Source organism: Nansenia antarctica, assembly GCF_963989245.1.
Source record: "Nansenia antarctica genome assembly, chromosome: 2".
Taxonomy (NCBI): domain Eukaryota; kingdom Metazoa; phylum Chordata; class Actinopteri; order Argentiniformes; family Microstomatidae; genus Nansenia; species Nansenia antarctica.
The window spans coordinates 72127703-72140982 of NC_137675.1; the positions used below are offsets into that span (position 1 = coordinate 72127703).

Consider the following 13280-nt stretch of genomic DNA (forward strand, 5'->3'; position numbering starts at 1 on the left):
TCATTACTAAGACTTCATGAGCGTGACAGGGCATAGTCACGTGTGTCTATCAATAAAGGAAAGGGACATATTTACAGTTCACCCCTCAAGGTGCCTCAAGTGATCACTAATGTCACTGTTCTTTTCAAGACACATTTGGATGGCTTTTTATTTTATCTTTTAATTTTTCATTGGCACTTCATGCACATAATTGTAATGAAGCAAAATGGGTCACAAGGACCATCTGAGGGCCCAAGCGCATATAGAAAACGATCCTTCTACAGTTCTGACTAAGTTGAGGCCCCTTCCATCAAGATACCGCCATCTCATGTCACAGGCCTCTGAGCACACGACATGCTCACAACCTCAGCTCACAGCAGATAGCATGAGTCAGCCGTTGAGACAGTATGACCTTCGTCGTGGTTTTGAATGGGAGAAACACATTTCTTATCTCTGGGGAACGCCCTTCTTCTGCCAGACCCCCCCAAGTCATCGTCAGTCATCCAGTACAGTAACTTACCATACTGTAAAGCTACATAACATGCAGTAAATAAATAAAACATTAAAACAATAAAATGGTTCAATCCCTAAAGGTTCTCTATGTTCAGTGATTCAGTAATGCACTAATTATAGCTTATACAAAACAAAACAGTTTTGAGTTAAAGTTTGAGGAGCTACACCACTTAGTGACATTAGCAACAATTCCTCTATTTAGATGAATGTGTTATTACCACCTGAAACTTCAATCATATTTGTATATTTCATTGCTTTGCGTTGAACTGGCTTAACCATAGTTCTACACCAAAGGAGACTGGTGGACGTAGACATAGGAGGACAGGCACATTGTAATGCATGGAATTGAATGAAGAATGGTATCGGAGGACAGGCTTAGTAACACACAGGTTTATACCATTCGTCATTCTATTCCATGCATCTATTCCATGCATCGTCCGATTTCTACCTCCACCACCCTCTGCTGTTCTACACATACTCTACCATACTTGTCTGTCTCTGGTGTCTCTGATGTTCCCAAGCTATCACACATAAAACAATGTCTATTAGAAACATTAAGTAGAAGACATTTTGAAACATTGACACCGCACCGTAACAACATGCCTTTGATATATATACAGCATGAATGACATAAACTAAACCGCAAGCTGAAAAAATTACTCTAATTTTGTGCTATAAATTAAATTGTGCTATATTACAATTTACCACGATGACACTGTTGATCAATCCTAAAGAAAAACACTCCCTACTCATGGATAACATTTCTGTGTTATCTATCTGGTCACCTCTGACCATATCTTAAGCCCCCCAAAACCAGAGAACAGTAATGTACCCCTGGCCTGGAGGGCCACACCCTTACCTGCACAGAGGTAGTCCAGCCTGGTCTGTGGCCAACAGAAGTCGGTCGCTGTGTAGTGAGCGGAGAAAGAGTGAACTGGGGCTGATAGAGACGTTTACAAAGAAAGAGAGGGAGAAAGTGGAGGGAGGTAACACACTTTTTTCACTTTTTTTTTTGAAAGTCAACTAATTCTCCACCTCACAACCACGTCTTCGTTCACCATCCAGGGGGGTGGGAGAGATAAGGCCTGTATGACAGACGGACAGCCCTATCGACGGAGGCCACCTTGGGCCAGGGATATCCCAACCCTGCTCTCCCACCTCCGCCCTCTCTGGTGGGCGGGGGCTAGCTCAGGACATGGCGCGCCAGAGAGTCCGACCTGCATGGGCCAGCAGAGTCAGCTTCATCCTGCCTGAGGGGCACACAGGTTGAGCGGGGTAAGCAGGCAGGGGAGAGGGGGGTAGGCAGGCAGGTGAGAGGGGCTAGGCAGGCAGGTGAGAGGGGGGTAAGCAGGCAGGGGAGAGGGGGGTAGGCAGGCAGGGGAGAGGGGGGGGGGGGGTAAGTAGGGGAGGAGAAGAGGGTAAGCAAAGGGGTAAGCAGGGGGGAGACATGGTATCTAGATGTGAGCTTCTTGAGTTACTACGTCATTACATGCTGGGGATTCCCTTCTGGGGGAGGGTGGATTCCCCCCTTGAGAACCTCACAAGTGTTTCATCATCACTTTCAATGTTTTTTTTTGCTTCAAAAACAACCTACAAACTTGTAAGCAATCCCCTACTGACGCATTACATACAATGATGCGATTCGGGGTGGACTGTCTCCTCCCTCCTTTAGTGGCTTGAAGTTTTTGTCCATGAATCAATGGACTTGAATCAATGATGTTCAATTTAGGACCTTAATTCGGTCTATGCTCTCCAACACCAGACACTCGTGACAGCATTACTCTTTTACACACACACACACACACACACACACACACACACACACACACACACACACACACACACACACGCTGCTCATCCCTGGTTAATGTGATCACTCTATAACCTTTGCACTACTGATGTTTACATTACCACCTTTGAACATACTGTATATTGCACATTGCACATGTGTCCTGATATAGCTACTTTATACTTCTGCACATTAGATACTTTACATAAACTACCCTAACTGTCCATAGCCCATAACTGTATATAACTCTAAACTAAACTGATGTTTACAATACTACCTCTGCACATACTGTATATTGCATAGTTACCTATCACTACCATTCTTGTTCTATTTATATCTTGCCCTTATATCACTATTTGCACTTTTGGTTGGATGGTAAACTGCATTTTCATAGTACTTGTACTCTGCGATGACAATAAAGTTGAATCTAATCTAATCTAAAAAATGCATTATAGACATACACACATGTATTGTGTAAGGTGAGGTAACTTACTGTAAATAGACAACATCTGCCATTACCTTTTTGCAGAGTGTTGCTACATGAAGACGCTATTGATGCCACCATTCTTTCCCGTAGTAAAAACTAAATCAATCTCTGAAGGGCATACATTAGACATTGAGAAAAGCGGCAGTACATGAATCCATGTTAGTAACAGGGATTAGTTAATAGGCAGAGGGCTATTTACCTGGATAGTTGCTCAGAATGTTGACTCAATTGGACACCTAACTCATTTTCTTCCCATTTACAATCATGCATTCTGCAACCTTTGTAGGATCCCTTTTGAGATTACTGGAGTTATCCAATGTGAAGGGCTAAGGGGGCCTTTGTGCATTATGGTTCACTTATCACTTATGGTAACACTTTATGGTAACACAAGTCACAAATCAGTCAGATTGTAAGCTTTCAAATGATGTGTCCTACATCGAAATCTGAAAATTGTTGAAGAAGATATGTTTATTTGAATGTTGGTACACCTCAAACCAAATAGAGGAGAAAATCTGAAAACAGACGCATTTGCTACCATCACGTTGGTAGCTAGCTAGCAGCTAAGAAAGTACATTGCTATCAACATGTAACTGCATGTTTAGCACATCACAACATGCTGTTAGAACATCAACATACTAAATGATCCTAAAACTGTTGTTTGTTATATTGAGTGGGCTCTTTTTTTTTTTTTAAGAAGCTTTATTTGCGCAACTTGGGAATTGCTGACATGCGGACCTTTTCACTAGACCATGTAACTTATGGTAAAACGTTTCTTTATTCACAGATGTATGAGAAGCAAACAACTAGCACATGCTATGGAGCTAACTAATATCAAAGATTAAAAATAAGCGGAGACATTTTGAATCTGACATATCAAAAGAGGGGGTGGGTTTAACGATTTCTGGAGTAAGAAAAATTGACCTGAATCAGAAAGAGTAAGGGGAGGGATCTATCCTATTATTCTGTGGCACAGGCCTCTCACTATCTGCTGTACCCATATGTCCAAGCACTGTACATTCTGGCATTATCTGACAAAGTTTGCAGACACTCCCCTTAAGGAGTACACCCAAGAACACAGTTCAATTACTACTCATGATTGGTCCGTCATTTAAATGAATACAAGTTATGGATGTCAGTCTTGTTTGTATGCTTATTTGCATTTGTCATGTAACCCCTCTGGCTAGACTCTGGGCAAACGATAAATGACCCTGACAATTGATATGCAATGTTGATGGATGTAAAATGATTTAGAGAGTAAGTTGATTGTCTCAGAACTACTAGGATCTTGGCTAAAATGCATAGTTGTAATTCAACTGTATATAAGCAGGTTAACAAGGGCACATACAGTATATGATAATTAATTTGACAGGACATCATGTAGTGTTACTTCCATATATATGGCAGCTGCTGGACTGAAAAAATCAGGTGTAGTGCTGAGGCACAAACATGTACATTTCAAGCCTGCAAACTGTGACACTTTAAATAACGTGAAACAATACTATTGTGCAATATGACAACCCTAGTCGTCTATCTGTACAGTATAGTACAGTGGATTGTGTACATAGCCTTTATTTATGTAAACCAGCTCCTTCCCTTCTTGTGATTTTTTTTAAAAAGTTTTTTCTTTTTTTTTTCTTTTCCTAACACCAGGGGAGCCACCCCTCCTAAATTTCGTTGTTTGGTACCTGTACTGTAGCAATGACAATAAAGTCCATTCATTCATTCATTCATTCATTCATTCATTCATATAGGTACCATCTCTTACAGGTATACTCTCTTACAGGTACAATCTCTTACAGGTACAATCTGTTACAGGTACAATTTCTTACAGGTACAATCTGTTACAGGTACAATCCATTACAGGTATCATCTATTATATGTACACTCTCTTACAGGTACAATGTGTTACAGGTACAATCTCTTACAGGTATAATCTCTTACCGAGACACCCTCATTTCCGTAGTCTCTCCTCCATGTCGGGGTTGCCATGCCTGTTTTCGTGGTGACGTTACAGAGGGAGCAGGGTATTCCATCACACCTGCTTCCTCTGTAGAATGAGCACAGAACAAGACAGTGGTACACGCAAGCATTGTCAATTACTGACCTACCTGTTTGACAGACCTGAACATCTTTGTGCTGAAGCTGCAGATGATGGTTAAGATCTGTGAAAAGACACTAAGAAAAAAAAAGAAATGGACCAATCTCAAAAATGTACAGAACAAGCCAACCAACCGTGTTAATGAAACAGCAAATTTACTTTTAGAAACTAAATTTGCACTCAATGATTCAGTAATAGGATTCTGTAGGGTTGTCAAATGAATATACACAGTGGAGTAGGTTTGTAATGGTCAAACTGATATGCTACATGTTGCATAACACTGAGTACATCTTCCCCAGGAAGGGACTATGATTTGTACCGATGTCTAATGAGGAAGAGAATTGTCAAAAGCAACAACGTAAGCTGCCTTAATGAGGCTGATGGTGGCATCCCTCTTGTGGTTTACAGCCCCTTAATACAGTAGCTTTATTGTTAATCATTGTTACCTATAAAGGAAGGGTCACTTCTATAATACCATAACCCCAGCAACTACCAATACATAATGCTAATTTTGAATACTTTTGCTCTAGTGATTCATATAGAGGTTGTAGGGACATTACATTGGTGGACAGAGAAGGGGGTAGGGAGGAGGAGAGAACACTACTGAGCTCATAGACTCTGGTGATAGGCTCTATCAGCTCTAGAGCAAGCAGGCTGACACAAATTATCACTGGTAACCAGCGTCTGTACCCAAGACCCACCTAGTCACAGTGTCTGCCACTAACCACTCAAGCACCAGAACATTACAAAGGGCATAGCCCTAAAAACAATCAAACAAGCAAAACCAACATTGATCCCATAAACAATTCACTGACAGTAGAAACAATGACAGTCAATCATAAAGATACAACTTAACAAACTATGAGTAAATTATCATTATTACAATACAACATATATATTCATTTAAATTATGTTAATTAAATGGCATGCACTGTACTATAGAAGTCTAAGAGATGTGGCATTTGGTACCCTCTAGTGTACAAACATGTCTCATGTCTGAGTCATTAAAAACCTGGTATGCAATTCGCTTCTGCTAAAGCTTTCTGTTTTAGCTAAAGCTTTCTGTGGGTTATTTTCTGTGATCAAAGTATGTATGTAAGTATTGTATGAGCCACACTTGCAATTTCTGTCAAAATGGGAAAACAGCATGATAACTGGATGAGACAACACAAATCAAGCCAAATATGATATGAGCACAATAATCAATAACTTTATTTAGAGTATGAAATCTTGACTGCCTTGAACAAAAACAGTATTCAGCATTTGACACTCATTCAGATAAGAAAAGGGGCTGATTAGTGTGTCTCGTTAGTGTGAGCTAACAGACCAGTGGGTGGTCTTCATACAGTATCAACTACAAGCTAGACCAGCTCTGATGAATGTAAAACTAATAATAATAGCCTATTTTACAGTATGGGAGATGATGATGATGATGATGATGGTGGTGCTGTTGAAAAAAACTACTATGAGTCATGAATTTTTTAATAATTACTATTCAATCTTTTCAGTTTGTAAAGCGTCTTTGAGTGTCTAGAAAAGCGCTATTTAAGTCTAATGTATTATTATTATGAGTAAAGAAATCTGGTAGTTGTCTGCCAGCCAGGCAATGTGGCTTATGGAGTCCGCCTCAACCTGCCTGCCCCATCATCTCATCTTTTAAGCACCTAACGACAGCTTTCTACATAGAAGACAATGGCTACTGTGGTCTCGGTCTATACCTCTGACTGAGTGGGTGGTCATAGCCACAGTGACCTGAGTGATATGGTCTATTATGGTCTGTGCTTGCTTGGCTGGGCCGGGTGTGCTGGTGGTGGGGCGGGCTGGGTGTGTGGGGCGGTGGGGGCTCCCCGGGAGGGGGTTTGGGGTCCGCCGCTGGGTGCTGGTAGGCAGACTGGTAGTAGTCGCTCTATGAGTAGAGGGCTGCAAGGGAATTTTCCTGGCTACACAGTGTACAGGTTTTTGCTTTTGCCTGCATGCGGCTCTGTCAGTATGTAAAGCGCATTGAGTCGCATCTTGTGAGAAATGCACTATACAAATAAAACTTGATTTGATTTGATCTCAGGGTGAGCGGCTTTTGGTGATCTTATTTGGACGGCTGTGGTTCAGGAGGTAGAGCTGACGTCTAATGATTGCAAGGTCGACGGTTCGATCCCCGGCTGGCCACAGGTCAAGACACTGAACACCAAAATTGCTCCCAATGAGAGGACTGGCGCCTTGCATGGTAGCTTGATGCCATTGGTGTGTGAATAGGTGAATTAGAGGCCATTGTAAAGTGCTTTGGAATAAGGTGCTATATAAGTGCAGTCCATTTACTATTTACCATCTTCTTCACTGGCTTTTCAAGGGCTTTCTGGATGGCCTCCCTGAGCTACAGGGGCATAAACATTGCATGTGTGGTATAGTCTGTTAAGCAGTGGTGTACATTTGGTTACAAACAATGAAAACAAATGCATACGCATCAAAATACCACCCATTTCACAAAGACAGTCAACACAATGCTGTCGGTCTCACAACAGCCTTTCACAGTAATGAGCTACTCATGAAATAAGCATTGGACTACAGGTGTTGTGTGTCAAATTGGGCAGGGCAAGTGAAGAACTCAAAAAGTGGCTTGATACTAGGGGCCTACTACATTCGACATATACAAATATTCTCTAAAAGACATAGGTTGTCAGTATCTATATACAGTAGGTGTGTTAAATAATTCCTACCAAAATACATCTGCCTCTAAGGCTTCTTGAGTTACCATGGTTGGCTGTGTTGATGTTACAGAGAAGGGTATTAGTAGATTTGTTTACCCTGTTGGATGAGCATAATAGTGGTCTTCTGGGAGCGTTGTCAAGAGAGTAATTATTATTCAGATATACCAAGATAACAGACCAGGGGGGTATTCCATCAACGTCCCTAAAGGAAAATCCAGGCAACAGGACAGAATTCTCTCTATAGATTCTCTATGGATTATTTTTTAAATCTTGCGGGATTTATAAATATAAGGCTGGATCGTCCTTTAGTGAGGTTGATGGAATACCCCCCCTGTGGTGTCTGTTTATGCTGAAGATGGGCATCATAACACACACACACAATGTATCACCATTATCATTTTCTAACACTTTAAAAAGTGAAAAATGTAAGATAGAGGCTGTTGCATTTTGCACCCTCTATTGTCAAAATATGTCTTAAAGTTTCAGATTAGTGAAAACACAGGGGAAATGTAACAGTGAGGACAAAGAAAAAACAAACAAATACCAATACCAAACAACAGCTTTAGTTAAATAATTAACAACTTTATTGAAAGATTGCAGTCTTCCCCATAGGTATACCGTATAACACCCTGCCCTGAGCAAAAGAATAAACAGTATAGAAATGACAACATGTGTGTAGAAGAATCAGGGCGGATGTCTTGTTAATGTGAGCTGACAAACCAGTGGGTGGTGGTCATCATAACAACATCAACAATTCATCAACTAGCCAGACCAGCTGTAATGATAATCATAAAAGCCTGAGTTAATTGAATTAGACCATTTTGTAAAATGAGTAAATAGTAAATACCTGTAAATTATAATACATAACTTATGATCCATTGGCAATATGAAGACATAGCAATTCAGAAGTGGTTTGACTTGCTTGGCAAGGGAAAATAAAAACCTTATTAATAACTAATATCGCCAACAAGTCCCTCAATTGAGGAACAGTGTACTAGTCTTAACAATTAACAAGGTAAAATGACAGTAAATAAAGAGTACTGACCACAACTTAAATCAATTGACCTGTTCAAAATAATTATTGCAATGACTAACAATAACAAGCTTTAGCAGCATCTTGGTTAGCATAGTGTGATACAGAAGCAATAAACAGGGCTCTTGGCGCTTAGGTGGATAGGAAGATTTTACTATTTGTTTTTAAATTACCAGATTTATCACTTCTTCATTATTGTACTTGACAATGCATTATTAAAAAAACACATTTGACCTTATAAAAAAACATCTCATGGTCTTCTCCCTTTCTCTGTTCTCATTAACTAGACAAGGAGCCACCAGGACTGGGCTCATCATACCATAACCTTTCACCTTTGGGCTACAGTAATCATTAAGGTCCTGGAAGGCCGCTATGAGAACAAGAGAGGGGAGAAAGAATGCACAGCAGCACCTAATGACAGCTTCTGTCGAACTCTGTATTAAGTGTTTTTTTTAATTTAACAGAGAGGTGTCCTTACTAGTTTGAACGAGTGGTAACAGATGGTGGCAGTAATCTGATTGCACTGGCCTTTTTTTCAGCATGCTGTCACATAGAGTGATGCTGTACAGAGAGGGGTAGGGTCGGAGAATGGAGAGAAAGGAGATTTATAGGATGACGCAGGGGGGGCGGCTTTTGCTGATCTTCTCCACTGGCTTGCCATCATGGGCTTTCTGGATCGCATCCATAATCTGTAGAAGAATAACTGTATCATGTACATTTTTGGAAACGGAGCCTGCTCAGCATTCAACACCATCATCCTCTCCAAGCTGGTGACCAAACTCACCAAAAGAGACCTCGGTATCTGCACACAAGCCTGGTCAATGTGAACACTCAATGACCCTTTGCACTACAGCTGTTTACAAATACTACCTTGCACATACCTCCTTTGATATAGCCACTATTTATACATATGTACCTTACCGTACATAGCTACCGTAGCCTCTTATCCATCCGACAGCGGGCCCTAGCGCCATATGCTAATTGTCTTGCCCTGTACATGCTTCCTATGCTCCTATGTTTACATAGGTAGTCATGAGTTACATCCTCTCAAATCTATGATTCTTATGCTTCAAGCCAAATAATAATAATCTCAAAACACAATCATAACAGCAGGCAAAATCGATGTCGCTGTCAGACCCCACTACAGAACACACTACATTGACAAATTTACTAAAACTCACCAATGAAGCCTTATAGTTGACCACCGATCGATAAACAACGGTTTGTTTACATTGAAAATAAAATATGTTTTAGCCGAAAATAAATAAAAAAAACTGTTTACTTCAGTGTGTTCAAACTTGTATTTCTTAACGTCAGTGCCACTTAGTCATTCTTACTGTTGGGGAACACACTTCTTACTGTTGGGAGACCAACCCCATGCATTTACTCCAAATGGTTCAAGAACAGCTTCCTGCTTACTTTGGGTATACATTGGATAGGCGTTTTAGGATAATTCTACAGGAATGGTAACCATACATAGCTCATAACTGTACCTCTAACTACCATACATGCCATACTGTACCCATCACTATCACTGTCATGTTTTCATGTCTTATATTACTATTTGCACTTCTAGTTAGATGCTTAACTGCATTTTGTTGTTTGGTAGGCTACTTGGTACTCTGCAATGAAATGATCAAGTTTAATCTAATCTAATACATTTGTGCTAGCTCACGCACACACTCTCTCTCTCTCTCTCTCTCTCTCTCTCTCTCTCTCTCTCACTCACACACACACACACACACACACACACACACACACACACACACACACACACACACACACACACACACACACACACACACACACACAGAGAGAGAGAGAGGAGCTCTCGTCCTCGAACTCACATCGTCCTCGTAAGGGAAGCCACTTGTCTCGAGTTTGGAGAAGACCAGCTGCCCGTTGATCTCAATCTCAAAGGTCCCTGCGAAAGCAGAAATACATAATGGCATGGCAAAACGGTATGGAACATTCCAAAGAGATCTGACAACAACTCGAGGTGAAATTCAGAGTTATACACACTACTTTAGTAGTTGAACAACAGTCTCTCGGTAGGTAGCTCACCTTGCCTCCCCACGACGCCGGACACCTCCGCCTCAGTGAACTCGGCGGTGACGACCCGCGCGAGCTCCTGATAGCGGGGCTCGTACCCTCATCCGCCACTAAGGACATAACAATGACAGGGGGACAAAACGAAAAGTAGTGACGAGTCACTGGTTAGCAATTTCCTTCACAAGCAGCAGTAACCCCCAAAGAACACACATGCACATCTGTGTGTCCTGTTAATGATTAGCTTCTATGAATGAATGAATGGTATTTATTGTCATTGCTATATAGTACAGGTACCAAACAACGAAATTTGGGAGGGGGGGCTCCCCTGGTGCTAGGAAAGAAACTAAAAACAAGAAGGGAAAAGAGCTGGTTTACATAAATAAAGGCTATGTACACTATCCACTATACTATACTATACAAATAAAACACTGTGCTGTACTCTATGCTATGCTATACATATCCTAACATTTCCTATCCCTGAACCTTATGTACCCGAGGGTTGTCATATTGCACATAGTGTTACACATAGTGCACATTCATTTAAAGTGTCGCAGTTTGCAGGTTTGAAATGTTCACAGTTGTGTTTCAGTATTGCACTTGATTACAATCTAGTAGCTGCCATCAAATTGTCTAGATTGTCCAGGGCCCAGAACCTAGGTCTTTGCTGTGTTCAGGGCCTGAATGGCCTGAATGGCCCTGGGGTAGAAGCTGAGCTTCAGTCTATTTGTCCTTTCGAACCGGTTGATATAAAACGGTTAGTTAGTGTATCGTTGTTAGATACCACGGTGCTATAATAGCATGGGTGTAAACAGTCAGGGGCTGGCGGAGGGATACTAGATAGCTAGCCAGTCAGTCCCCCCGAGCTAACGCTAGCTAGTTAATAGCGACACTGACGACGGCTACATCGGAAAAACAAACCAAACCGCTCCAACACAGTGGTAGATTACATACCAGTATTCGACTTTGACTTGCACGCCCATGGTTTCTCAAACAGCTACACTGTTTCTTCTCAATAACACCGAGACAGCTAATCCTGCTGCTACGACCCACGTTTGTGTAACTGTGGGAGGAGCCAATGAGGCAAGAGGGACACTGTACCACTGTGTATGGGAATGTGTGAAAGTGAATACCTTTTGGCAGGATGTTATTAATATGGTTGATCAAATTTTATCAAAGAAATTACCATTGGATCCCAAGCTTTTTATTCTTGGTATATATCCTACCAATCCACATTTACGAAGCAAAGAGATTAGATTCATAGACATGTGTATATTACAAGCAAAACGTACAATTGCTCTTAATTGGAAAAATGTTGATGGACCAAGAATTGGAATGTGGGTTAAAGAAATGGCGTCAAATATGTCGATGGAAAAGATAACGTATATTGTTAGACGTAAACAGAGTGTTTTTGATGATATATGGAGGCCCTTTAAGTATTTCTTAAGGCATAATGTTAATGTTGGTAATTTGCTTCAACAAGAACAAGCTCTGGGGGAGTAGAGTAGCTTTATGATCGTGTACATTGACCAGGAATGCACCCTATTAAATATTAATTTATTTTATTTTATTATTATTACTACTTATTATTAATATTCTTTAGGTTATATCATTTATTTATTGTTTAGGTTTTTTCCTTTTTTGTGTGTGTCTTTTCAATTGTTAGGGATGGGGTTATGGGTGGGAGAACAGGGTGAAAAATGGTTGCTGTGTTTTGTATTGTTGTACAATTTGATGTGATTTTGCTAACTGAAAAACAATAAACATATTGTTTAAAAAAAAAAAAAAACTGTGGGAGGAGCGAGGAATATCCGGAAGAAAATAGAGGATGGCCCTGTTGTAATAGTTTTGAAATGCATCCTTTAATGCTTCCTTCCTTGGCTGAGAAAATAGCTGGAGAAATGCAAGGAAGGAAAGGATGCAAGGACATTCATGACATCAAAGTGATCGTTTTAACCATACTTTGAAGCTATTTTGGGGTTCTGATGAGGTAAGACAATTGAACTAGAGAGGTACATTTCCTATTTAAACCAAGTATAAACGTCATCTCTTGATATTGAACGTTAAAAGTTAAAAGCTTAACATTATTATGTTGTGTGAGTGTGAGTGCGTGTGTCTTCCAAGTGAATCTGCAGCCCCCTGTTGGCCAGTAGCCTACATCAATTCTGTGCCCCCATGCCATCCAAGTTGCCCATCCCTATTATGTTTACAGCAAGCACACTAATAAAGTAACAAAGAGTAATGGCAGACCATAATTACTTTGAGGCCTGGAAGAACGGACGAACGTGCTGAAGACCTATTCCCTGGGGCCAGCACAACATTGCCCTAGCAACCTTCACCAGCGACTTCAACTTCTATGATAAGCTCAACAAAGCTTAGGTCAAGGGGGGTATTCGATCAATGTTGATAAAGGAAAATCCAGGCTTATTCTTATCGATTATTTTTCAATAAGAGCAGCTTCCCCTACATGTCTCTCCACTTCCTTTGCGTTGACGGAGGCCAACAAAACGATTAGGACACCTCTAAAATGTATGTGCACTATTTGATATTACAATGTAAATAATTGGTTCTGAGCCAACTACTGATATGCTGTGCACATGCTGTAAATAGTAATGGGACAGCAAAGGACA

The 13280-nt window shown here is 40.8% G+C and overlaps 2 protein-coding genes across 2 annotated transcripts in view; both read right to left on the bottom strand.

Annotated features, from left to right (window-relative positions):
* slc4a1a (solute carrier family 4 member 1a (Diego blood group)) overlaps positions 1-1421 on the bottom strand; it is a 12552-nt gene extending 11131 nt beyond the window's left edge. The window contains exon 1 of the mRNA XM_080524357.1: positions 1352-1421. The gene's annotated coding sequence lies outside the window, so the exon portion shown is untranslated. The remainder of the gene's footprint in view (positions 1-1351) is intronic.
* Positions 1422-8129: 6708 nt separating this feature from the next.
* On the bottom strand, positions 8130-11716 carry LOC308151176 (migration and invasion enhancer 1-like). Its single transcript, XM_080524000.1, has 4 exons — positions 11605-11716; positions 10666-10763; positions 10449-10525; positions 8130-9290 (listed from the first exon to the last, which is right to left on the bottom strand). Exons 1-4 carry the CDS (start codon positions 11631-11633, stop codon positions 9207-9209), a joined length of 288 nt encoding a protein of 95 aa, XP_080380126.1. The 5' UTR covers positions 11634-11716; the 3' UTR covers positions 8130-9206.
* Positions 11717-13280: the final 1564 nt, after the last annotated feature.